Source organism: Phalacrocorax aristotelis, chromosome 5 (genome assembly GCF_949628215.1).
Source record: "Phalacrocorax aristotelis chromosome 5, bGulAri2.1, whole genome shotgun sequence".
Classification (NCBI taxonomy): Eukaryota; Metazoa; Chordata; class Aves; order Suliformes; family Phalacrocoracidae; genus Phalacrocorax; species Phalacrocorax aristotelis.
Genome location: NC_134280.1, coordinates 55,523,305 through 55,550,467, shown reverse-complemented (window position 1 = coordinate 55,550,467; position 27,163 = coordinate 55,523,305). Strand labels below are relative to the sequence as shown.

Here is a 27,163-nt window from a genome sequence, read left to right as displayed (position 1 = left end):
AGCAATTGCATATATTTTTGCCCTGGTATACTTAATAATGTGTTAAAAAAAGTGATACATCATCAACATATTCACAGAGATATTGGAAATTTTGTTCAAGTCATTGCTATTTTGGAAACTGAAGAAAAGTACTACAGACATTGTTAATTTTGCGGCTGCAAGAAGATTTTAAATAATTAAGAGCAACCAAACAACAGGCTTTCCAAACAACAGGCTTTATGAATGGAAAAGCAATTAGACAGACCTGAGTGAAACAATCAGATATGCAGCTGAATGCTCAGTGCAAACATCAAATGGAAACATCTACATTTCACTCAGCTGAGACGCTATTAATTAAGATATGAATGGGAACAAAGTCTATCAGAGCCACTTGTCTACGATGAGTGGAAAATACATTCTCATCTTCCTTGAAAAACAATGGATCAGACACTGATCTCATTTGAAATTATAGAGGTCATAAGCAACTGTGGTTTAAATCGCTTCAGAAAAAGGATTGAAAATAGGACTATCACCTTACCATTTTTCTCCCATTATGTCATAATAATCCAGAGTTGTTAAACATGCCAAACAGATTCCCAGATTAAATATTTTCAGCTTTCAGATCAAACAGTTGCAAATTTTTACCTGAATAGTTAGCAAAAATCTTGAGAGCAAACTCAATGAAAACCCTTGTTGCAAATAAATAAGCACTATCTCAAAATAGTAATGAATTTGGTTAACGCTCTCTTCCTGTTTCCTAAGAGCAGGTTTATCATCCAGGTGCTTTCCCCCCCCCAACACAAATCCACTAAAGGCTTTTAGAAAACTGCAAAGTCATATAACCAAAGTAACATTATGGGTTATTAGAAACATGCTCCCTCCTTGTCTGCAGGCTATGTTGTAAAAGTATAAGACTTCATTAAACAGAATAAAAACTATTACTTCAACTACTTTTCTGGTAGCATAAAGACAGACAACTTAAAATCTTGAATATTCACTCTTTACATTTAAAAGCGTCAGTAAAATTCTACACAAACATATATAAAGCTAGATCTTACTGGTGGTACATCCGCAGCACATCATAAAGGTAATCTTTCTCAGCTTCATTGTCAATTAGTAGATTAACCTGAAAACCCAAGGACATTATTGTAAGTCTTTGACTAAATAGCCACAAATATTAAACATAAAAGGCTTTCACAAATTCTTATACCACAGAACAAAGATTTCAATAGGGAAAGACTTTTTTGGTGTGGGTGTTTTTTTTTTTAAAGATAAACACTTTTTGCAATTACCTCACAACGTGAAACTTATAACAAGACTTTCTAAAATTAATATTACAACAGTTGGACAAGGTGGTAAATACTGATATATTCTGTGTGCTAAATTTCCCCTTGGCAGTAATATTACTACAATAATATCGTATTTGCCTTACCTGATAATTACTGTACTGTTGAATAAATGTTTTCAGAAACCTTTTTGGCCATTCATTAATATAGCACATGCTGTCACAGATAAAACCACTACACTGAAACGATTATAACCTATATTCTATCATCCAAACTACTGATTTCAGGATCTCACTTCTAAAATTATGCAAACTGCTACACTTGTGTTCCTCTTTGCTCCAGCTCTTAGCTGATAGAACTTGCTAGTTATTCTTTCTTCCCCCACTAATAGCGCGTTTACTTAAACCCGTGTCATATTACTATGCCTACTCTTGAATAATTACAGTAAAATAGAGAAAAAAAACGCCAGAACTAACAAAAAAAAACCCAAAATATGAGTTCAATTTATATTCAGTGGCAGTGAGACCCCCACTGATCTTACTTGCAATGAGAGGTCACATCACATTAGTCTTACATTTGAACAAGCTTAATGTTTAGGAAAACAATTTACATCTGACCTAAAGGCTAATATTACTGTAGCATGAAGTCTGAGGACCAATTTGCATACTTAAAGAAAGGCCCTTTCTTTCTGGGTTTGCATTATACTCTACATTAAGTACATGCTTCATACTCCTTTTGTCCTTTTAGCTCTCTTTTAGCCAGCAGGACTCCACATACAGGTGGTGTTCTATTACTTATATCCTCTGGAAAAAGATACTTTAAAAACACCTAAAGGCAAAAAAGCTACATGCCGGACAAGATTGTTTGACAGTAATACTAGTGGGTAAACCAACTCAGTCACAGTGAATTTCAAAACAGAGAAGAAAAAGTCTGCCTTAAAAGGAAATAAAATGGTTGCAATCAAAACTGACTGCTTCATCAATACTGTACACAGAGTCAAGGCAAGGTGATACATATAAAACTAAGCCCAACACCCATTTTCCCTTCCCAATTGGGAAAAATACAACATATAAATCAGCTTCAGTTCTGGCGTACAGAACTCAATCCCTAGTACTAAAGTACTGTATAACAGCATCTCATGAAGAATATTAATTGTTTTAGCACATCAACCCTACACAGCAAAGAGCAAAACCATCACCACCTCTTCTGATTAGGAAAGTGACTAGTAGCAACGTGACATTTTTCTTCTGACACACTAGCTGACGGACACAACCACACTCCCTCCCAGGAACTGGAGGGCCATATCTAATTTGATGATTAATATCTAACACCTAGTCTAAATTCTACCATTTCTTCTCACGCAACATTCAGTCTTCCTGTTTGATTCTTGCACTTCTCACCCTGCACCAACAACTCCCTCATCCTCTGACAAAAACAAACATCCAAATGACTTCTTAGATATTCAGAATACTGCAGCCGGGTTAACCTTCCTGGGCCATCTCTCTAATTAGGTCATTATTCTGTTGCCTTCTAGTCCACTGATTATCACTTCATTGTAGCCACCTCCACATCTTGCCATTTTTCTTATTCATTAATTCCTTGGGACGAAGTCTTACTGTAGATACACACCTTACCTAGGCTCATCAACAGCTTCTAAGAGCTGACTCTAATAAAATTCCTAAAAGATAATGCTTCTGCATGTTAAAGGAAAAAAAAAAATCAGTGGTGACATGGTGTAGCTTGGATCACAGAAGTATTTTAGTATCTATTTCTCAATAAAATAATTGTAGAGATATGGGATAGACAATTTCACAGCTTTTAAACCAAGAATATTAAAAACCCATCTGTACAGAGTCCTGGACATCCTGTTCTAGGTGGCCCTGCTTGAGCAGAGGGGTTGGAGCAGATGACCTCCAGAGGTTGCTTCCAACCTCAACCTTTCTGTGATTATTTAAGGGTATCTTCATAGTAGTTGTGTAATTTACAGTCCTAAAACGCAAATAGAGTTGCTTACGCTCTGTTTCTCACTATATAAATTGCACTGTTTTTCATAGAAATTAATGAGTCATCACAAAACCTGCACCTACACACAAAAGAGAAACAAAATCTAGTAACTCATCCATATAAGTTTATTCAATAGAACAGAAGTTGGGGGTGGGGGAAGCACTTTTTTGGTGTGGAAAAAGTTCAGATTACAGTAATGCACTACTGTAGCACTAGCCCAATCCGTCAGCTTTCAAATAATAATATGAAGTTTTAATTAAGCTACACAGCCTTTGAAAAACTATTGAGGGAAATGGAAGAACTGGCCAATATTCTGCATTGCTGCTTGGTTGATAGCAAGAACTGATTAAAAATACTAAGAAAAAAATAGTATGAAAGTGGCAAATCATTGAGGAAACTTAGATCCTCTGGCAGAGCATTTTCACTACTTTGACACAGAAAAAGTAAGTACCCAAGACATTAACATTGACACAGAGGCCACTAGAAGCATGATGATACAAAATAACTTAAAAGACCTGTTCCAGTGTCCTCTAACTCAGGAAAAGTTTTCACTCGGACACACATCTTACTCATTTGCATCAACAAACACTGACAGTAAATCTTACGTATCGGGGTGGAAGGAGAATGATTTATGAATTATGGCAGCAATGAAAGGGAAAAGGTTTAAAGTTCAAGACAGTAACCATCTGCCTAGGAAACAGAGTCTTTATATGTATGTTGCACAACCACTGTTGAGTTATACAGTAATAGATAGCAAGGCAGAAATAACCTGCTAGATGGCTATAGTTATCACCATGGGGTATCCAGGTCCTTAATGTTTTTGAGCTTCAGTTTGTTATACAGGTGCTTTTTTCTGCAGTCCCTCTACTTCATTCTAAAAAATCTTCAGTTAATGGCTTTATCACCAGGACATACTTCCATAAAACACATTACACTGCTTCAAAGAAATTCCATTCCCTAGCTGACAAAAAAACCCAAACCAAACAAAAAAACCCCAAACCAATCACAACCTCCCCCGCAAAAAAAAAAAAACAAGTGACAAAAACAAAACAAAAAAAAACCCCACAAAACAATACTGAAAACTTTAGTCTGATCGAGTCCTAAATGGCTATGCAAAAACATCTCTTAAACACATAAACTATTTTCCCCCTCCTTTCCTTAAAGAGAGCTTTTTGAGCTTACTTTGCTCATACAATTTTGAACTCTGCTGAGCACGTATTTAACTGGGTAAATGACACAATGACTTGCCAGGCAGAGAGAGTCGCTCCGTCTATCAAGTGCATTTGCACATGACTGCACAGGCACAGTTGCACTCGTGAATGTTAAGGTGGAACTGAAGCCTTCTGAGCGCCGCCTGGCAGCGCCCAGGACCGGCGGGGCCTGGACTTCAGCACCTGCGCTTCATCTTTCCCTGAACCTGGCCGGATGCAACATTTTTTACATGACATTAAAATAAGTTGTATCAAGCCCTGAAAAAGTTCATGCATCGAGGAATGCTCTTCCTCTTCTCTTCCTCCCTTTTTAAGGGTTTTAAGTTTTACAGCCACCCTCTCACGGAAGGCTGCTGCCAGCCGCTTTTCCGCGCCATTGGCACGGCAGCACCAAGTTGCCCGAGCTTCTCCCTTCCCCGTCGCTCACTCTGGCACAGAGGCAGCGTTCGGCCTCGGGCAGCGCCGGCAGCACCACCCCAGGCCCTCGGGGCGTCAGGAGCCGTACCCCAGCCCGGCGCTTCGTCTCCCTCCGGGCCGCGGGGGAGCAGCTCTACCCACAGCCTGCGCTCGCCCCGGGAAGCGACGCCGGGTCTCCGTGGGCCCCACTTCCCCGCTCTCTTACCTTGTGCCGGAACTCGCGGGCGACCCGGCGCTCCATGCTGCGCGGGGCGCGGGCGCTGCGCGGGGCGGCTGCGCCGGCGAGGCCGCGCCCCGGGGCGGTGGGAGGCGCGCCCGTCCCGCTCGGCCGCCGCCGCCTACAGCATCCCCGGCCCTCGTCCTCCGCCGCTCCCCTACCTCGCTGCTTTAGCAGTACGAGCCGCCGGGCAGCAATAACCTCCCAGCGCCCCCAGGTTTTGGTTGTTTAAGACCAAAGCAAAAGAGGAAGAAAAAGAAAAAGAAAAGAAAAAGCAAAGCCCCCCCCGCCCCACCTGGCCTCGCACCCAGCGCCTTTTCTCTGAGCTGGTTTTGACAACTGGTACTCCTCATACAGCAGAACTCACACCCAAACTTCTCTTTCGTATTTGTAGGTAGGTATGACACCAGCCTGACTATTTAAGAAAAACACGAAGATGTGAAATTTAAAGCATGCTAACACTTGGAGGACACAAAAAAGAATAATTTGCTTCAACAAATTGTTCTACTGCAAATAATCTCAGTTTTTTATTTTTAGGTGAGTGGGGTGGACCTGATGTATCACTAAGTCCAATTTCCACCAGCCTTTCCCACTAACAGAATATTTTTGCTTACAAATGTAGGCTCTGACATGCCTACTGTGAGTAAGTGCATAAGAATCAAGCTCAGAGTACCTGAAAAGGAGCCTGTTTCAGTCTAATATCTTCTAGGTAATTTTGCCTTGAGCTGGTTCTTCTCCTACCTCCCCTAATGCAGTACACAATAATAAAGACTTCTACAATCAAGGCTGGAAGCAGGTGGAGGAGACCAGCTAACCTACATCCCTTCGTCTCCCTGCAGAGTCACCTTTACCCACAGAACTCCAGAGAGAACAGGGTTTACATAAGCACAGGTAGCTTACCCCCTCCGCTTTCCAACAGAGTAGAAACTTGTATGAATACATATAAAGGCATGACAAAAGAATTCCATACTGCCAAATGCAAACTGGAATCTGGTTTATTATTTCTGTGTGATAAACTTCATAAGCTACACCAGCTCCTTTAGAAATTGCTCTTACCTCTTTCAGAAGATGGCTTTGCCATATTGGAACATTTCAATGGTATGTATACTACCCATTTCTCATATCAGGTGTCAGGAATAAGAGAGGGATACATATTAAGCCTGTGTATAAACAAATAAAAAAAACTGTTTTCAGAAAACAACTTTCTTTTAGCAGTGCAACTAGTACACAAATCATTTGCCTTCTACTGAGGTTCCAGTACCACAACATATTGAAAAGCTATTATATCCAAGCATTAGACACACAGCTACAGAATTTCTTCCCTGCATATGCAAAACAAAATCATCTTATATTTGAAAAGACAAGGAAGGAGACACATGAAACTTAAAGAATACATAGCATGTTGGTTTTTTTTAATTTATGCATAGACTATATAAACATTAAATTTATGTATAGACTATAACAGCCATTGATATCTATCAATTGCTTCTAGAATACTTTACAGGAATAAACCTTTTACAAGCTGAAAGTTATGTCCATTTGAAAGAAAGTTACTTTTTTTATCATATCATTAAATTTTTCAGGAGTATCATCAGCTAAAGGACACGCTGCAGAAAGGATGACAAACTTGGTGGGCCATTAGTCTGCTCTGTTACATGAATTCCTGTGCTCTGCTGTGCATAAACACAAAGCAAACAAACCCACAAAGTTATCTCATGCTCCAAAACTGGAAGTTTGATAATCAGAAAGTTTATGAGCTTGTTCTGAAGTTTCCATTACTTCAGATATGTCATATTAAAAGATGGCACAACTATGACTGTTTATTAGTTTTATATAATGAAATCTTTCAGAACAATAAATCAAATTGCATCTCAATTAGCTTTAAACTAGTTTAAGTTATTGTTTGCTATTTGTGGCATTAAGCAAAAATGAATAAAGCAGGCAGCCCATTTAGCAGGCAAAGAAATACATTAAAATATGTATTGAGTAAACGGATTCCTGTTGCTTTTGATCTACTTTCTCTGCTTCCATTAATGTAATCTCTACCAGAGAAAGTGCATCAAAGCCAAGTGCATGGTGCATTCAGATGGGCTCTGCTACAGGCTGAGACTAGCCCATAAGTCTACAAATCTGTTGGGGGTTATTGGGAAAAGGCTGTGCTGAAGTTAAAAAGTCTCTCTTTTCTCTCATGCACATTCTCCCTCCAGCATTTACAGGAGAGAACAAAATTCTCAGTGAAAACATTGCTAGTTTTCCAACATTTCATTAGAAATGAAACACTTGTTGCAGCAAGAAACACAATCCACAGGGACAAATTACAAAGGCAGAAAAGAGATCTTTTTAATGACTTACTGTTAACAGACTTCCCAAAGCAGTCAGAAAAGGCCCCTTTTCATCTGAGACAGTTTCTCACCTGGTATGGGCAGCTTCTAAAGCTTCTGTTATAAGATACGCAAACCTGAAGAATGACAGGGAGAGAGGCAGGAACAGATGGGAAAGGAAAAAGAACAGAAAAAAGGTAACAGCAATAGCAAGAGGAATGAGAAAACAGAAGAAAAATAATGGAAGGAAAGTAAAACAGACAGCAAATTTAATCACAAGAAAAAAAAAAAAAGCCAAGAAGAAATGTGGAAGTCTCCACAGGGAGCTCCAAATTAAAGAGTGTGAATTTAGAGTAAAAAAAGTTTTCAGAAACTATGGATATAATCCATATGCATTAGCTGAATGCACTCAGTTCGTGTCTTACTCATGCCTTTCATTACTCAAGTTCTGACACCTGTTTCAGTGGGTCGGGGCCAATGCTCCGTGTTAAGCATCGGCAACGTTTGCTGCCTGTCAGCACAAGCAAGCAACTCTCCTCAAGCTGGCAGTTCTCAGTCGTGCGACATTCCCAGGAGCAAGGGAAAGCCCCGGGCTTGTTCGCGGTAGAGGTGGGGCGCTGCCTCACGCCGCACCCCATCGCGGAGGCTTCAGCTCCTGCCGAGAAACCCTGACGCTAATCATTTCCTAAACCCCCGGAGGACGGAAAAGTGGAAACAAACGTGAGGAGCTGGCGAGGTCAGTGCCTGGCACGGGCAGTCAGGGAGAAGCGTTAGTGGGGCCGGAGCCACCCGGCTGCGGTGGCAGCGGCTGGCCGGGGACCAGGAGCTCCGCTGCAGGGCGAGGGGCGGCGTCTGGGGTGGGCGCTCAGGGATGGGCCGGGGGCGGGGGGCGGGCAGGCGGCTAATAAACCCCTCGGCCGCCCCGCCCGGGAGGGAGGGCTGAGCCCAGGGCAAGGGTAGTGGCCAGCGCTGAGGGCCGCAGCTCCGCGGGAAGGCACCGACCGGCTGACCGGCCAGCCCACATGGAGGCCCGGCTTCTCCTCGGGGCGCTGCTGTGCGCCTGGCTGCCACCGGGTAAGTCTCCCGCTGGGTAGGCTGCGAGGACGGGAGGGAGGAGAGGCCAGTCCCAGCTGTCGATAACCTGCCGCCTTTATCTTCCAGCCCTGTCTCCATGGGGCGCCCGGGCGCAGCTTCCCGTCGGCGGGGACCTACCGCTGCCCAGGTAAGAGCCGGCCGGGGCGTAGCGGGGCTCCTTCCTCGCCGCTGCTGTCCGCGGCCGGGCGGGGTGGGCTGCCCGGGCCGAGCAAACTCTGTCTTATTCTCCTTCCCGCAGCCGAGGCAGCGCCGCGGGACCTCGGAGAGGGGACGGCTTTGCCGCGGCGACGCAGGTAGGGAGTGCGGGCTGGGTGCTGTGAGGGGCGGTGGGCGGGCACGATGGGGCCGGGCGCTGGGGAGAGGGCTGCGGCGTCTCCTCGGGGAGACGAGGCCTCCAGGACCTGCGGCTTTTCCCTGAGGAGCCCCCCGCGAGGAGAGCAGCCCCTTCCCGCGGTCGGTTCCCTCCAAGCGTGGTGCCGTCGTCGTGAGTGAAGAAGGCACCTGGCTTTCCCGCGCTCCGCCGCTGAGGGGTGGCTGATGGTGCCAGTCTGAGGGATGCGTGTTCTGGTTGTCATCGGGATAACATGTTTCTCATATCTGACCTGAATATATCTGTATGTTAGTGTGATACAGTCAATGTTTCTGATAGCTGTTATACCCTTCGTGGTTCTTGAGGACTTGTCCTTTAAAGCATTGAATGTGTGTTTTATCCCAGTCATGAGGAGTGTCAGTCATGAATGAAAGGAAACTTGGATTTAAAGCATTTAAGTAGTGAGGGAAGATGGTAGCTAGAGCTTCAGCTCGTTCAGGAGTAGTTATATGTCGTATGGAGCATCCTTGGTTCAAGGAAAGCTGAAGTCTGGTCTGGCTCATCCAGCAATAATCACTTTGTGGGAGTCTTTTCACTTCTCAGTAGAAGTAAAGGAGCGGGCAGTATTAGATTGCTACAACTCAGTGCTCTTTTTTGGATGTGGTTTAACTTGGCAACCTGACTATATCGCTTGTGGTGTGTTGCTGAAATGTAATTAGAGTGTGTGGTTCCTGCTCCCTTTTCGAGGGTGGGAAGAGGAAAGTTTCCTTTGTAGCCCTTGTTCATGGCTCTGCAGAGGAGTTGCTTTTCTGCTTTCTCCCCTCTCTTTGTGGGAAAAGGTAGTGGAGAGGAAAATGTGCCATATAACTGCAAGCAGTTAACAAAATCAACCACCAATAAGAGCATATGCTTGTAGATTGAGGTTCCCCCCTGAGAATTCAAGTAGTAGGTTCTTTTATCCTTCTGTGCTAGTCTACTGAGCAGAAAATTTTAGTAAGAAATATGCTTAGGCAGAAGGAAAAAAAACAAATTCAGTACTAGTCTTTAAAAGGTAAGAACCTGAAGAGTAGTTGTTCTAGCCATTTGAACTGTCTAAAATAACGCATTTTTACATGTTTTTACTTCTAATAAGCTTCCTCAAGAGGAAGAGGTAAAGGAACACTGACTGATGGTGGTTAAGTCCTCTGCAGAATTTTTTGTCCATGCAGATTTAGTTAACGATACAGCTATCAAAACCAGTTTTCAGTCAAATATCTCAGTAGGTATTTAGAACACAGAAAATACTTCACAGAATTGTGCACATGACTGAGAAATTTGAATGACAAAACTCTAGGGTATGAAAATTAAATGCAATAAATCTAACTAAATCTTTAGGTAAAATTATGTAGACATAGCTGGTATTGCTTATAATGTTATTTTGGAAATACTTCACTTAGTTATTTGTATCACTGTAGACAGTATGCATCGCAGCTAATGCAGTTTATTAAGAGATACTGTATTTGTCACTGAATTTTCCTTAATGAAAACTGTTCTGTAATTAATGTGTCACTGAAATATGAACACTTTAGAGGATATAGCTGCTGCTCTTCATGAGGTCAAGTGGAGAAATAATATGAAGTGGTTGTAACATTTGTGTTACTGTATTACGTAAACTAGGTAAATGTAATTAGATGCTTCATTAATAAGGCAAAACTTACTGCCATAAGTCATTGGCTTCTGAGGATTGAAAAGTACATGTCAAATTGAGAAAAAATTTACTTAACCTAGGCATAGGCAGTTCTAGAACAAAGATAGGAGGCGATAAGCAATGTGGTTTTAAGAAAGGCATACTAATTGGGAGGTGTACTTCAGCCTGTCATGAGTGTGGCAATATAACTGCATAATGGCAAAACTGTCAATGGATTTTTGTGAATTGGCTAAGCAGGTTTGCTCTTCTGTTCTTTCAAGTAGATGGTATAGGCTGTATTGGCCTTTGATTTGATGTATTGCTGGCTTTTTTTTTTAAGGAAATATAAGTATTTCAGTTTTGAAGAACTCTCTTTAAAGCATCTTTATAGGTCAATGCTGATATTGCTTTCCCTTCTGCATGGTAGTACCATTTGCAGGACTGGTTGTTTCTTGTGTACTAAAATGACAAATTAATGTTATTTCCTTAAAGCATATTTCCTACCAGAGCTGGTATGGAAATTATTTTCTGAGTAATACATAAATTGTCTTGGATATTGTTTTCTCTCAAAGAAAAATTGTGGCAATATTAAGCAAGTCATACAAGCTCAGGTGCTGTCCTATTTTTTTCTGTCATTAAAATGCTTCCTTGAAGAGGTGTTGTCTTTATTCACCAGTTTCCTTGAACCTGAGTGTTCAAAGCTGCATCTGAAAGAGCAGTTTCCAAAATACTATTTGCAGTACCTCTTTGTATAAATGAGTTTGTACCTAGTCCCGCTTCTCTGCAAATGGGGTAGACAAAGTCATACATTTATAAGTGAAGAGCTAAAACTTTACACTTGCAAGAAGATGAGAAGGAACTCGTATGTTCACACATCATACCTAAACTATGTACCATCCTTGGGTAAAACGGTGTGAAAGAATGTTGTCCCCTCCAATTTACCTAGAAGCTGTCAGATGACTAGTGACCATGACTGATTTTTAAGCTATTAATAACTAATCTCTGGGTTCTACCTGGATGGGCTAGAAACACTGGGATTCCAAAGGGCAATTTGTTGGAGAAAAAGGAAAGCTTAATTCACCACAATATTGAGAATAACACAATAAAACTCAAGTTATCTTGCTGCTGATTGTTGAAGGCAGAAGTGCTTATGAGAAAGGAAACCTAAGAGAATAAAAGCTTTAGTCTGTTGTCATATATTATTGAATGTTAGAACAACAGGAAAAGATTGAGAAGATGGTAGGAAAACTAACCTGGGTGTTTGACTTTTTTTTTTAAAAAAGCAAAAAACCACTGCAAAAAACCCTGTTGATTTTGCTGGGTTTTGGATTAGGTTCTTGGGAAATAGTGTGAATTTAGGACCTTACAAGACATTCTGTTAATTATTATGATGATGCTTAGTTATTTATGCATGCATATACTTTAAAATGATTTTAAATAATTGTAACCGAGTGATAAGAATTTCCAAAACAACAGAACATTTATACTGAGAATTATGTTAAATACACATGATGGCATAGAGGCTGTAACTGAGAGCAAAAGGAGTATGGAGAAAGGCAAAGAAGACAGTGTTTGGATATGCAGTTTTAAGTGTTTTGGCTTAACTGGTTTAAAATCTCCCTGCTGTCCTTAGGTGTAATGTACTTTGATGTTCCTTTACTGGAGTCTTGAGTGGAGTGATTATAGTTTTTACTTTACAGTTGTGTTTTTGATAACTTTTTAATAAGCCAATATGAAGCAGTGAGCTTACTAAAAATGGTAAATTTACTGATAGACCATGAAGAGATTTTTAAGGTTTCTTGGTTATAGCTGCTGATTTCTTTGTTCTTTCTGAAAGGCACCTGGAGTGGCACTTTCTAATGCTTCATCTACTGCGATATCCTTATCTCAGAACAGGAGACTTCACAGTATGAAATGTGGACCATCTAGTAAGTTATCTTTTTTTACGTGAAATAACTTCAATTGTCCATTATATTCTGCATAATTTTATTATTTTTCTGAAGACACTCCCCCCCCCCCCCCCCCCCCCCAAAAAGAAAAAAAAAACCCAAAACTATAGCTAATACAGGCCTTCAGGGTAATGGAGCTCTACCTTGATTGGTCTCAAAGCACTATGGGAATATGACAATTTGTCGTGGGGTTTGACCTAGTTTTAAGTTTACACCTGTTTATGGTTTGATCATTTGAAAGACTGTCTCTAACTGCAGTTTTTCCAAAAAAGAGCTTTAAGCAGGGCAGTCTGCTCTTGTAGTGACATAAAGATGTGGATTGCTGCCTAGATGCCATTAAATTACCTGTCCCGTGTGTCTTCTGTGCTTGGAGGGTTCTTGTCAATTCTTTTTTCTGATGTAACCTATAGATACTTTTTGTGTGTTTAATCTATGGGTTAGCAGGATGAGGTACTCCTAGCCACTCGTAGTTTACAGTGGTGGGCATTTGCTTGAGGAATTTGCATAATGGCTTTTTTGGTTCATCTTATTTTCAGCATTAGACAGGCTTAAATTTCTTTGCTCAAGGGTGAAGATCCTCTGTGTTCTTCTGTAGAGCCTGTGTCATACACCCCTTGTACAAAGGAGAAAAATGAGGCAAAGTAATTCAGAGTAATTTTAGTTAGTAATGCAAAACCTCTTGCTTCTCTTCAGTCATCCTGACTGGTTGCATGGATGTGGGACCTAGCTAATAGTGACTAGTCTGGGTTTGCGTCCCCTGGTCTTGCACAAAATGAAAGACTGATGTGTGGACTGGACCCTTACCAATTGTGATTAGGGTTGTGTCATCTCCAAAAGCTTTTGATTTCTTTAATACATAGTGTTTTCAGAGGCTGTTGAGAAGTGTGTAGCTGTATGCAGTGGAATAAGTGTTTAGAGAAGCATAATATTACTTAAATAAAAACTATTACCTATAAACTTTTCCAGTATATGGAAAATATCATATATATGGTGTATGATAAAATTGCTCTACAAATATAGCAGTTTATACCAGTAAAACTCCCTCTGCTTTCAAGGGGTTGCACCAGCTTATTGACCAAGTAGTTCTTTTCTTAGCTCTATCTTTTTTTAAACCTAATAAAGCAGCTTCCAAAGAGAAGATGTGCAAATTGTGCTGAGAAATTTGTGGCCATCATTGTTTAGTACCTTGGGTTTATTTTTTGCCGAGTGAAAATTCCTTTAATGGGACTAGTGGATTTCATGTTCTGCTTCAGAACATCCAGCTAGAAAATAATATCTTTAAGATGCATTGTGCTATTTTAACAGAACTCCTGACGAGGGTTTATGTGCAAGTTTATTCCTTAAATAAGCCTAATATTTAAGAAGGGAAGAACAGGTCTAGAAGGAGAGAGAATGAAATGGATGGCAAGTTTCTTGTGCCAACTAATCACATGTCTAAGCTTCTAAAGGAGAACGTAGCTATGATGGCAAGAATTAGGTTTCATTGCCTTCTGCAGATGTAATAGTATAAACTTCCTGGTTTCTTTCTAACCCATATTTCTGTGGGGCAAAAATATTTAATAAGAATTTTCCATTTCTGATGTACTTGCTTTATCAAGACAATGTTGTTGGAGACATGCTTTAAAAATTATTGATAATTATGCTTAAATAAAATCAGGATTATTAAACTTTTTAAACAGTGGAAGACCTAGACTTGGAAGTTTCCTTTTTAAATACCAGTAAACTATGTGTGGGAAATGGAATCCATTGCTGTCCGTGTGCAAAAGACATACTAAAATGAAAACAAAAGACCAACTTGATCTGCTTTGTGCAAGAGTTTCGGTAACATGCTCTAAATGCTTAGAACAATAGTTTTGTTTTGGCCCTTCCTATTTGAAGAGAAATGCAAGCTGCTATAGCTCAGCCCATGGGCTGGGATTGCACCAGTCTGGGGCTATATCAAATAATACTTTTTTGTTATTTTTTTAAAATCAGCAAGATAGGTTATGAGATTCTTTCTCCAGTTTAGTGATGTCTCTGAAAATTAGTTTATAATGTGCTTAAACTGTGATTAAAATGGACTTATTTCATCCTGTTACAGTCAATTCTTGTTGCAATAACATTTTCTTGCTTCTTATAATTCTGTGTTTATATATATAAACCAACCTGTTTTTTTGTGGGATTTCTGTATGATGGGTGTGTGATCTATTGTGCAATAGACCTTTCCTTTGTGTTGTATTAGTCAACTGAAAGCAGTTTAAAAAGTGATCTAATGTCTTATAAGTCAACAGAACAAGAAAGCTTGCATAGTACAAGCAAAAGCCAAGAGATGAATTTTTATGTTAGTTTCTTGTATGCAGGGAATACAGGATTTGAGTTTTGAAATGTTTATCAGCATAATTGTCAGCAGTTAACACACATGTAGTTTACATAGCTGTTAAACTTGTAAATTCCGTCCACACAAGTCTGTTTTTCCTGTCAAGTTAAAAAAAAACAAAACCCCAAACAAACCAAAATAAACAAAAAACAACTACTAAAACGCACTCCAGGGCTAACATGTATTAAGAACTTGGGACAGGCTCTGCTAGCAGCAGACTCTGCTTTGCTGCATCTCTTGAAATCAACACACATATTGTTAAGGGACAAGTATCTTCTATGGTAATAGAGACTTTAAAGACTCATGCCTGCTGCAGCATTTCAATGCAAGAACATTTGAAGTGTTTAACTTGTTAAGAATTTTCAGCAGAAGTTTGAAACTTATTTTCAGAAATAATTTGTCACTCTGATTTAGTATCTTAACTTTTATATGGGATACAGACACATGCTTTCTTTACAGTAACTAAAGAAATAACTCTTGGAGCACAAAGATGTAGCTGCATCTCACTTAATGCTGAAGGGCTTCACATTATATAAACTACTTTCCGCTATACTTATTCCTAATGAACATGTTAGAAGTTTGGAAGAACAAATCATGAGTGAGCAATTTTGGCCATATTGTTGGTTTGCAACCGAAATAAGTTAGATCTTAAGTACTCACTGGAGAAGTAGTAATGTAAGAAAGCATAATAAACTAAGCGGGCACAATATCATAGACACAAACCTGGAAAATGTTACATCTATAGTAATATTTCAAAATAAATACTTATTTTGATGAAGATGCAAGATGCCTTTGAGCAGTTACATGAAATTGGCAGAACATGTGCTTGGACCCCGGTGAAGAACATTTCTGAGGCTAACCAGAGTTGCTTGGGACTACATTGTATTTCAAAATGGATTTTGGAACTTCCTCTTGTCAGGTCTACAGGATGCTATTAAAGCATCTCTTTTCAGAGAGCGACAGCAGTAATCACCTCTGTGAAGCTTGGACACTTATATCCAGAAACACTTGCAATGAAATACAAACAGGCGACATTACAATCTCATTTTTTTCAAAGGCTGTGACAAGTAATGGACATGAGGTTCTGCTGCTGCTTATAGGGTGCTAGCTCTGGCCTGAAGGCTCCCACTGCCTGACAGATTTGAGGGGGATGAACTAAATGGAGGTCCAGGTGCTCAAGGGACTAAAATAATGCTGCCCACATATTGAGCGAGGTTGCAGCCTATTCAGTAGTTATGAGATGGTTAAAGTATTTGAGCAATGAGAGGAGCAGAGAAGAATTCAGAGCTGCATTATAAGATGATCCTGAGTGTTCACCCTGTTCAGTAAAGAAGGAATTTGAGACAAGTTGCTTCTAATAATATGGCCATTGTTGCCACGAGCGACTTGCAGGTTGTAGTAGCATCACTGGCTAGAAATCACATTATTACTTATGCAAGTTGAATTATATTACTTAGGCCTACCACTCTCTGCTAGAAAAGTCTCACCAGTTTTCAATTTCAGATTCCAATGCAATGCACTCAATTGGCATAATGTCAAAGGAAAAAGGAGCTCCGGACTGTTTAATAGAGGTTACGTTCAGAAAAATGAAGGACAAAATGTTCTTCCATAACCTCTCCTAATTTTAACCTTTGCTTAGTCTTGATGTTTATCCTCTTTCTGCAGGTGTTAACAATGTTTCTCATCTGCCTAGGTGAGACCTAAACTCGTGATGTCATCATACTGGTTAGCTTGTTCCGGGAGCTTATAGTCTTTTAATGACACAGATGAGAGTGAACCCTTTGTTATAGGATGTTTATTCTGGACTCCTGAGGAAGTATTTTTGTGTTAACTGAACAAATTGGATGATTAAAGGAGGCCACATGGTTTGCAGTAGTGAGATCACTAAACGTCATCTGAATCAACACTCTATTCCTCATTACCTGGTTGAGGATAACAGATCTTTGCACGCAGAGCTCTTCTACACAGTGTAAGGAAAGATACTACAGTGATGTAAAAAGGGACATAAGCAAATACAGGAGCTATGTTTGTCATGTTTTCTTAAAATCATATATGCACAGATGGGAGAGAACTTTATAAAGAGGAAAATGCTCATTATTGAGTCATTTGACTTCCAATTCAGATTTGATTAACTCCCTTTCTCTCTAGGAGGGAGCAAGGGAGATCCTTCCCAGTGACAGCAAGGGTCCCCAGATCAGCTGAGTGTGCACAGTCTGAACAAACCTGGCTCAAAGCAGGTCACCTGAGCCATGCTTAAAGGGGAATCATTCAACCCAAAACATCAAAAGGGGGCTAACTTCCTTTACAGCAAAGAGGAACATGACTTGCAGTCTAATTGCAGGTTATTGTAACTGGCCAGGGAATAGGGCATAATCTTAGAGAAGCAAAGAACAGAGACCTGAGCTCTGATTACACAGGTTCTGCAACACTCAAGATGAAAGAGATCAATGTCTGCCTCTCTTGAGAAGAGGAATAAGGTTTTTGCATTAGTGACAAGATTGGTCGCTGTGAGTGTGTAAATAAGATGGCTCACTCAGAATATATAGGGACCTTTCTACATGGTGCTTGCATTAGTTTTTAAATAGCACTTACGCTGTCCAGGCAGGGAAGGAGCTAGATATTTGGGCTAGCTAGGCAAAGGAGTGTTTTCTTTTACTTTGTCTACCTGTCTTGTTTGTTTCAGCATGGCCTTTTTTTTTTTCTTGGGGGTGGTGTGGTGATATGTGTTGAAAAAGATATGAAAGGTGTTGGTAGGAAATTGGTATTGGTAAAACATCAGTAAAATGAGCTTCTAGAATAGGGGAGAAAAATGAGGTAGGGAGAAAACACCCTTTGAAATTGTGGGGTTTTTTTGTTCTTTTTTTGTTGTTGTTGCTGGAATCAAGAATTCGACGTTGATTTAATGGCAGTAGGATGTCAACGCTCAACTCTTGACTTGTTAGAAAGCATTTGCTTCCTTGCAATCAGTTTAGAAAAAAAAAAAAAACGAACAAACATTTCAACCATTCTGCAAAGTAGTTCAGAATCTACTTTTGATGTTGGTTCTTTTCATGTACGTTTAATGAATGCCAATAGCAAGAACAAAATCTAAAGATGGTGTGACCCACGAAATCATAATACAGTGGTCCATATCCTAGAATGCTTTCCTCTGAAGTCTAATTCTGTCAAGACTAAATCAATTGTAGGGTTTATTTGGATTGTCAGAAGTAGAGCTTTGTTTTGCCTGCATCAGCAAAGCTTCAAAACCTCTTTAGAAAAGCTTTCTCAAAAGCCTGAAGGTAATCTAGGGATGTTGGGGTCTGAAGTCTTCAGTTTGTTTCTTCCTGAAATAGTTTCTTCTGAGCAACTTGTCTGCAGCAAATGCAATCTCAGTTTCTGTTCTCCAAACACAAAAATCGCTCTGACTGCCTAATACTGAATTATTAAAACTCAAATGATTTCCTAAAGAGACTAAAGTTTAAAAGATTAAATATTAGTAAAATAAGTTAATATATCACAATTGTTAGGAAAGCATTTAATCACAAAGTCTAAATTTAGTAGCAAGAAGCTTTGTTTCTGCTTGTGCATATCTTTCCTTAGACTGAAAATGTACTTTGTCAGATTTTGATGGGAATCTTCCCAGGGAAAATAAAAAGTGAACAGCCCAACATCTCTCCCTCCCCCAAACCTGCCATTGCAAGTTAGGGAGCTTGCTTTCTCTACAGTACGCTTGCTATACTTAAGCATTAAATTTTTCCATTCTTACATTTGTCTCTAATAAAATTAGAAACAAGAGCAGTGGTCTGTGTCTTTATGGAAAGTGTTTGTGGATGGTGTACTTAAAAGTTGTAAGATGGAAGGAGAGTAGGCAGCTGAAACGCTTATGGCTGGGATCTCAACATTTGTATTTCTAGGGTAGTATGCTCTCATCCTGGTAGAGCTTATCCATACAGTGTTATTGGAAGCAGTCTTTCATAGGCACCATGCTTTTTTGTTGAGTAATACTTGTTCACTTCCTCTATTCATTGCTTAGGGGACTAAAAGCATGTCAGACTAACAGATCTCACAACCATTTTGATTTAGCTTCTCTAAATGTGTAATAGATTAACTTCATCTGGTTGTATTTCTTGAGGTGAAGCTTTTGCAGTGTGTTTCTTGCTTGTGGAGGTCTGCGGGATTCTCCTGGACGCTTAAATGTGAAGCCAGCATCTCCAGTCATTCATGGAGTTACATGCAGTGACAGAACTGGGTCATAAGAATGAAAGTTGTTATAATTTATTTTCAATATGCCTTGTTTCTTCCACTTAGATTTGTTTACATGCTTTAATGGAGGTGAGTGTGTCTACAGAGAGATGTGTAACTGCAGTCGATTTAATGCAACTGGACCAAGGTGCCAAACAGGTGTGTAAAGAGGAAACTAACTGGGTTTCTGGGATTGTACTTGGGTTTCCACAGTGACAAGAATGACTACCCTCTGCCTAAAGTTTCCTTCATGCTCTAGTATTCTTCTCTTTTCTGTGGTGATATTTCATAGCACATGCATACATACATCTCAACTACAGATTGAATCCAAAAAACAGTGGTACTTTTCAAGTGACTCTCCTTTTGTTAGTGTATAATACAGGTGCTGAAAGAGATTATATATGCAGAACATGGGGTCAATATAATTTTGAAACTTTTGATGGACTCTATTACTATTTTTCTGGGAAATCTACATATGCGCTTGTGAGACATGCTGAACTAGGTGAACAGAGTTTTTCCATACAGGTAGGAGACTGCACTTCTATGTTCCTTTTAGCTGTTATTGAGCTTGCTAATAATGCATTAATATTTAGAGAGCAAAAATAACTTGTGATGATAGTATTGGGTTCTAGAATGTATTCTAGATGTAATTCTAATATAATGTGGGGTACCAGTTACTGTAGCACAAAATGTAAATAGCTGGAAGGAAATTGCTCTGTGTACTTTCAAAACCTGCTGCTGTGAAAAGACTGCTCTGAAAAGAGTGCTAATTGCTTTCAGGTTTTTGAGGAAGAGTGGGACCAAACTACTTGTTAATGTGCTGAGGGTGGGATTGGGAGTATTATTTGTGTAACATGGGTTACAAAAAGTTTGAATAAAATCTTGACTTTGATGCTAGTTATTTTATTTGGCAGGTGAATAATGATCCTGAGTGCCATTCTTCTCCTTACTCCTGCAAAAGGTCCATTAGCTTGTTCTTTTCTGGAGATGAACAGATAAAGATGAGCAGTGAAGTGACCTATAAAGGATTTGGGTAATTGAACTTATGTTTCTGATGCTGTAGTTACACTGGAACTACTCTCATAATACCAATTTAATAATAGAGATGTAACTAGATCACTTATTTGTTGGTAGCTTTAAAAAAAACTATCCAGACCACAGCTGTGATAATTACTTCCTGTCTACAGAGTGGTGTCTGAGGAAGGTGATATCTAAATGAGTGGTACATAGTATTAAGAAGCATAATTGTTGATGTTGATCCTTTGATTTTTTTTTTTACTCTTGTTTGCAACTTAATAACTGGGATTACCCAATATTTATGTTGGGTTTTCAGATGTATGGGGAAGTCATTAAATTGGCAAGTAATTTTTTTTTAATAGAGATGCTTTCTCATCTGAAGTTGGTTTTGATTCAGTCTCCTTTCTCAGAGTACAGTTACCTTATATTATTGGAAACCTACACATCCAGAAGCTAGCTGGATACTTCCTAGTCAGGCACCAGTATGCCTTTACTCTGGCTTGGGATGGTAAGTCTGCAGTGTATATCAAAATGGCACCAGAGTATCTGGGCAAAACTCATGGACTGTGTGGAAACAATAATGCTATCCTGCAGGATGACCTTGAAACTAGTTATGGTGAGTATTTAAAAATACTTCCTCTTGTTTTAATACAGGTTTTTTTTCAGGTGAACTAAATGTTACTTTGCTTAGTTTTTAATTGTAATGCTAATTAAATATAAGATGGGCAACTTCTGAAATGGAAAATATGGAAATACTTTTGGTAGATGATATTGTTAGCGAAAAGTGCCAATTTCAATACAGATGGGGCTCTGAGGAGGAAGATCTTTAAAAGGCATGACAAAAAGCTGTCTCATCCATTACCTACAATGGTATTTGTACTTCAGTTTCCTAGGACTTGAAAGGTAAAATCTAATTCTAAATGTTCACTGCCCTCTTAGCAATTTTATGAAGGAGCTTATAGAAGCTTGAGATATTGCTATTGGAAATAAATCTATGATTTTAATTAGTAAATCAAATAAATGAAGACTGCCAAATCGTGTTTGATCTGGCACTTCATTTATGCTAATGCTTTCAGAAGTGAGCAGTGATCCTTGGATACCAGCTTCAGATGCTTCCAAGAGTCTTAGCTTTCAATAAATACTGAATGAAGACCTCTATAAAATGAAAAGAACCAGAGGGGAAAGTCAGGTCCCTTGAAAGGTATCTCAAGTTAGGTGATAAACTTCTGAAAATCATTGCTTTGGGCTGTTCAACTCTTTGCTCCTCCCCTTCAAGATTAGGGTGTTTTTGTAGAGTACTACTTCAAAGCTCAGAGTACAATATGTAGCAGGTTTCCTCTGTTGTTTAAGTGTGCCACTCAATTTTGGAAAGCATCAGCCCTGCACTAATATCAGCTCTTACCACCATTGAATAGTTTGCTTGCTAAATCAAAATGCTTAAAATAATACCAAGATCAATAGCTCATTGTCCTCATTGCCTTCAGAGACTTTCCTCTACACTCTCACCTTTCTTAAGATATCTCAGTCACATAAAGCTGTGATTGTAGCACAAGTCAATGCGCTGCACACTAGCTTTATCCAAATAGCTTAGGGAGCGGTGATGATAAAGATATGGCAAGATATGCATTTGTGGGTAATCCAAGTAGTAATCAATGTCACCACTTGTCTATGATGGATAAAACCTTTCTTAGCTAGTTTAAAGCTAGCATGGACATTCCTACTTCTGTGAAAAAGTCACGCCTTTACTTGGTTAATGCATACAATCATTTTGTACCCTTGTAGTGACCCAGGAATACCTCAGTTTTCTTGGGTTTTAGACTCTCTGTTTGGAGTTTCATGTAAATTAACAGCATGGACCTGTGTATATAGAGTTTATTGCAGCTTTTCTTTCCTTCCTTCCATTGAAGGATTGCAGCAGGCAGTCTTGCTCCCCAAAGTCCTTCCTTGCCAAATGGCATGAGTAACTTCCTTTATACCATTCCAAAGCCTCCCTCTTAAAAGTATTTTTATTTCATAAAAGGACCAGCTTGTCTTTAGACTAGCAGCTGATTCATTTAGTTGTAGGAAAGGTTTGGTGTGCTCTGCTTAGTGTTATGTTTTGATTACTGAGATATTTTCCTGGGAAATCCTACAGAAACATCCCAAGTGATTCTGTGTGTGTCTTGTTTAGGAAAACTGACAGATGATGTAACAGAATTCGTAGAGAGCTGGCAAGAAAGTCCTCCAGAAGGAACACCCAATTGGGATAAATCTCATCTTAATGAACCACCCTGTCTGACACAAAGCCATGAATCTCTACAGGTTTGGATCAACACAAAGGGATTATTGAAGTAGTTGGTGTTTCTAATTAGAGCGAGAATTTGTCTTAATGCTTTGAAGGAGATTGGAAGTATTCTCAGCTCTTCTTTGAAGAGGTGGATTAAAACAGTTGCTGCAGTAGAGCTTCCCTTGTCCCCTCCTTCCCCCCCCCGCCTTTTCTTCATGAGTTTATAATTCAATTATTGATCTTCTCAAATGCTTTATTCTCTGTGTAGTAGCCAATGGAAGTGTTTAAATCTGAGGCTAAAGGAGTGAAAAGTTGTGAAGTAGGGGTGTGTTCTAGAGCTGGTTCCCATTCCTTCCCTTAGAAAGGATAGAAAGAAGCAGACAGGCAAAGCCAGAATGAGAACACAGTTTGTCAGTGCTTAAAATAAATTCTTGTTGCTTTTGTCCATCACATCGAAGTAGTTTTTCCTTTTAAGTAATATTTTCAAGATACAACCCTGAAATGAAGTGCTTTGAAACCAAAGCTGATGCTAGGCATATTTTTATTTCTCTTGTCTTCTACTGTGCAATTTAACTAAAACAAGGACTATTTCAGGTCATCTGGGCTTAGCTGCAGCATGGTGTGTGCCTTTCTTGGGGAACAGACGTGTGTCACTACTGTTGATATGACCTTGGATAAAAGATTTAATGTTATGAATACTCTGCACAGAGCAATACGTTGCTAGCCACTGCTTCTAGTTGATGAAAATGATTCCTAGTTGCAGACTGAGATATCTGTTCTGATTTTCCATGGGATTCTATTCTGCTTAGGCTTATTTTTGAAAACTTTCTCTTCACAACAGCTATCTCATTCATTTCAGAGGGCATACACTCTGTGTAATATCCTGTTACATCCCCCATTTGAACAATGTCATGAATATGTGAGTCCTGTTCCTTTTATGGCAAGCTGCACTAATGACCTTTGCATGTAAGTGAATGTTTTTGGGTAATTCAAAAGCTCTTATAAAAAACCCCATTGTCCTTCTATAATGAGAATGAATGATAAATGTTAACAGAACTAATGTGTGTCTTTCTGCATACCAGTTTTTATCTAACATTCTTTTATCTCGCTTTTCTCACTTGTTCTAGTTTCACTGCCAGAAATTTCTGTGGAGGTGTTCCTTTTTTCTTTGGTGTGAGGATGACCAAAATCAGGCCCAGCTATTTTAATAATTTGTTAGTGTACCTTCCCTTGAATATGTTATCTATTTTGGTTCTGAGTGTGCAATGTCATCAGTATTTCTAACCTTAATGAAAAGTAATAGTGAATAGGTCAGTTTGGCATCCATAAGCCATATGTTAATCCAATGGAAAGAGGAATTTGACACTATTTGAATTTATGCTATCATTTCACAACCTCCTATGCAACTTGTCCAAGCAATTTTGACTAGTTAAATTAATAGGCAGGACAGGAGAAGATAACTTCCTTTTCTTGTACCATGGTGACACACTGGTGGAAATCTTACACTTTCTTCTTGTGAGTTTTACAAAAGAAAAATTCCTTCAGAAAAAGACTTTTATTCAAGTCTGTTTATACTGCTGTATCTCTGGCTTTCATGGATTTACTCAGGAAACTAGCATCAGTCTCAAATATATTGATGACCTGTCTTCAAGTGTAGCAGAAATACCCTTTTAAGACTTTTAACCTAGCCAAACAACACAGTACTTTAGTACACTATTAAAGTAGATTCAAACAATGTGGTTGTATGCAATGCAGGAGCTCTCATGAGGTTATGCTTGCATGTTTGAATGTAGGTAGAAAATATGTCAATTTTTATTTGTGTAAGGTCAGCAGTTGATAATGCAACTTGGTGTCGAGCATTAACTGAATATGCCAGAGCATGTGCCCAAGCAGGAAAGCCGCTTCATGGATGGCGAATGGACTTTCAGCAGTGTGGTATGCAGATGCTTTTTTACTTGGAAATACTGCCTAGTAGTTATACTTTGAAAAGAGTGCTTTCCATATTTTTACTACTTGGTTCTTCCTCCTATTTTGGACTCATATAGGTCTTAATGAAGGCATAACTATGGACTCACTTCAAGGCTACATAAATGCAATGAAGTTTCTTTTTTATATGTGTAATTTGTACTTGAATGTATTTAAAGCACTAAGCTTATTAGAATGTGTTAAGAACCTTCTTCCTAAAACATCAGAGATCCTTAAAGATGATTTATCATTTGTTTTTCATAGTTACTCTTTCAAATATTGACAGTCTTCATGGCTTTCTGATATATAAAATGTGTGTCATGAGTGTTAAAAATAACACTTGAAAGAGATCCTCTAATTTGTCCACCTTTGTGGAACACAGGACCAAAACTGCTTTGTCATTTGTGACAGAATATTTTCCTTGTGTTTCCAAAAATGCTTGTTAATGGGTGATCTACCACTTCCTTTGCTGGTCTGAGTATGTAAATAGCTCTGCTGCAAGAAGGCTTCCCTGAGTCTCCCTTTGTGTAATTTAAGATTACTCCTTCCCAATGGGCCTTTAATTGAACAGAATTTAAATATATGTATATTCTATGTGTGTAATGAAAGCCATTGTTTCATTGCTTTTGGCAACAGATACTCAATTGACTTACCAAAAAGTAAATATCCGAAATAAATGTGTGCAATCCATTTAAGCCATGAGGCAGTAGCACAATACTTTTTCATTTCTCTACTTGTTTCTATTTTTAGTGATTACCTGTGCTGAACCCTTGACTTACAATGAATGCATCAACTGTTGCCCTGTTTCATGTCATCAACAGTCACAGTGCATTGGCAGTGAGCTTCCCTGCATTGATGGATGCTACTGTCCAGATGGTAAGTTACATGGAATCAAATAATATGTATTTGAGAAGCAAAACTTTCGGGTTGTTCTCCCCCAGGTTTGCATACCTATATGGCCTGGCTACATTAAGGCATTCACAGGAGCTCATTATAGATGCAGCACCAACAAAGTGTGAACAAATGACCTTGTTTTCCTTGTAACTGATGAGCCTTTTCCTCCCTCTAACAAGTGGGAGTAGGTTTCAGCACAGATCCACATTCTAGCTGTAGAGCCTCACAATTTGACTGAAAAATGGGATTTGTTTTGTTGTTGACAGGGCAGCCATCCTCCTGATTCTGGTGGTTGCTGTGCTCTTTTTTGTTTTAGGGTGAGATGATGTTGGTGAGTTGTTTTGTTGGATTGATTTTTTTGTGGGGTGGCTTTTTTTCCTGAAGAATGTCTCTAAGGTCAGGTGTTTAGGAGAGCTCCAAAAACATGGCATGACTAAAACTCATTCATGTGGCCAGAGATACTGAGATTATTACACTGTTTCATGGTTCTTGCAAGTGAGGTGTTTACCAATGTGGCCTATAGCAAAACTTTATCCCTATTATCAAAATATACTTTGATGTCCAGTTTTCCCCTTGTTACTGGCTTCTCTTGGGTGCTTGACTTTATCTAAAAGAGGATGGAGAAAGTTATGCCATGGATCTTGCAGTTCTCCCTCTTATACATACCCTGATTATTTATAAGTATAATCATCTTTGTCATATGTTTTATCTTTTATGGGCTAGTAAAGTCTCTTAGCTTCTGTCTCTCTAATAATGCAATAATTTAAAACAAACAAAAAAAGGGGCAAAAAATAAAATTACAGTAACATAGGGACCAAACAGTGCCTACAAACACAGAGGTGAAGATTTGTAAAGGTGTCAAGAAAGAAGCCAAAGGTACTCAAAGCAGCACGCTTGGTGTGTGTGTGTTTTTGGTGTGGGTGGTTTCCTCCCTCTTTCCCCCAATGTTAAATACCTGTTATTCATACTATTGTTGGTGTATCTCAAGCAATTTAGGAACTTGGTCCATGTAGTAAATTTATTTGATATACTTGAAATGCATACTTATTCTGCAAAAATGACTCTTAAATAATCTAGAGTTTTATTATCATGACCACTTGTGGTGTTCTTGCATGTTCATGTTAGTGCTCCATCAGCTGTTTGTACAGACATTTTACTTTTTTCCTTGTTTTATTTCTTCTAGGCTTAATTTATGAAAACGAATTGTGTGTCAAGCCTATGGACTGTCCTTGTGACTACCATGGAAGCTTCTTTGAAATGGGCTCAGTGGTTTATGAGGAATGTAATAACTGGTTAGTAGTTTTTTTTACACTGTGGACTTAATCCTTTCATGGTCAAGAGATGACAACTTTAAGGCCTATTTCAGTTAAAAATTGAATAAAGCTGATAAGTCCTCCCTGTTTCTACTTACAAAAACTGTTTTTCCATACATGCTTTGCAATGAAGGGAAAGATAAAAGAAAGTATAAAGTTAATATGGAAGAAAAGCAAATAACAGATGTTGCAGAGAACACTAATGTTTAGTACTCTTTTCACCTTGAACTCTGCCTCAAATTAAAAGGAATCTAGAATTCAAAGTCTTAACAGGAGAATTACTTTGACTTTTTGTCTCCTGTTTGTGCTGTCTCAGACACAGGGGCTAGTGTCATTATGACGCTAAGCTGCTGTTATACATTGGAAAGAAAAGTTTGTAGAAGAGAGAAAACCTTTTATTGGTTCAACTTAATTGAAGAAAACGGGTGAGCTTGCAAATGTGCAACTCTTTGTTTTTTAAACAGTTCTATTTTTTTTTTAAAGTAATAGGATTCAAATAGCTTGGGTTTATTCTTCTCAGTTTTAATCATCCTTAACTTTTATAATGGTTATCAAGGAGTTAAAATAAAGACAAGTGTTACTGGATGCATGGGTGAAATTTCACCTTATCATATCCTCATGGCAAACTCTTGCCACAGCTTCCAGGCATTCTAGTAACTGTGATAGCTCTGTTGTA

General features: G+C 39.1%; 2 protein-coding genes across 5 annotated transcripts in view; one reads left to right on the top strand and one right to left on the bottom strand.

Moving 5' to 3' along the window:
* USH1C (USH1 protein network component harmonin) overlaps positions 1–5,170 on the bottom strand; it is a 51,655-nt gene extending 46,485 nt beyond the window's left edge. For all 4 annotated transcript variants that reach the window (XM_075094664.1, XM_075094665.1, XM_075094667.1 and 1 more), the window contains exons 1-2: positions 5,103–5,170; positions 1,038–1,105 (exon numbers count right to left, since the gene is read on the bottom strand). In XM_075094664.1, coding sequence (XP_074950765.1) covers positions 1,038–1,105; positions 5,103–5,138 — 104 coding nt within the window. In that variant the 5' untranslated portion in view covers positions 5,139–5,170. The remainder of the gene's footprint in view (positions 1–1,037; positions 1,106–5,102) is intronic.
* A 3,287-nt stretch (positions 5,171–8,457) lies between these two features.
* OTOG (otogelin) overlaps positions 8,458–27,163 on the top strand; it is a 106,281-nt gene continuing 87,575 nt past the window's right edge. The window contains exons 1-13 of the mRNA XM_075094663.1: positions 8,458–8,509; positions 8,597–8,657; positions 8,769–8,823; positions 12,344–12,434; positions 19,099–19,191; positions 19,403–19,557; positions 19,947–20,065; positions 20,460–20,665; positions 22,220–22,350; positions 23,175–23,281; positions 24,141–24,250; positions 25,031–25,156; positions 26,358–26,466. Of these exons, the coding sequence (XP_074950764.1) occupies positions 8,458–8,509; positions 8,597–8,657; positions 8,769–8,823; positions 12,344–12,434; positions 19,099–19,191; positions 19,403–19,557; positions 19,947–20,065; positions 20,460–20,665; positions 22,220–22,350; positions 23,175–23,281; positions 24,141–24,250; positions 25,031–25,156; positions 26,358–26,466 (1,415 nt within the window). The remainder of the gene's footprint in view (positions 8,510–8,596; positions 8,658–8,768; positions 8,824–12,343; positions 12,435–19,098; positions 19,192–19,402; positions 19,558–19,946; positions 20,066–20,459; positions 20,666–22,219; positions 22,351–23,174; positions 23,282–24,140; positions 24,251–25,030; positions 25,157–26,357; positions 26,467–27,163) is intronic.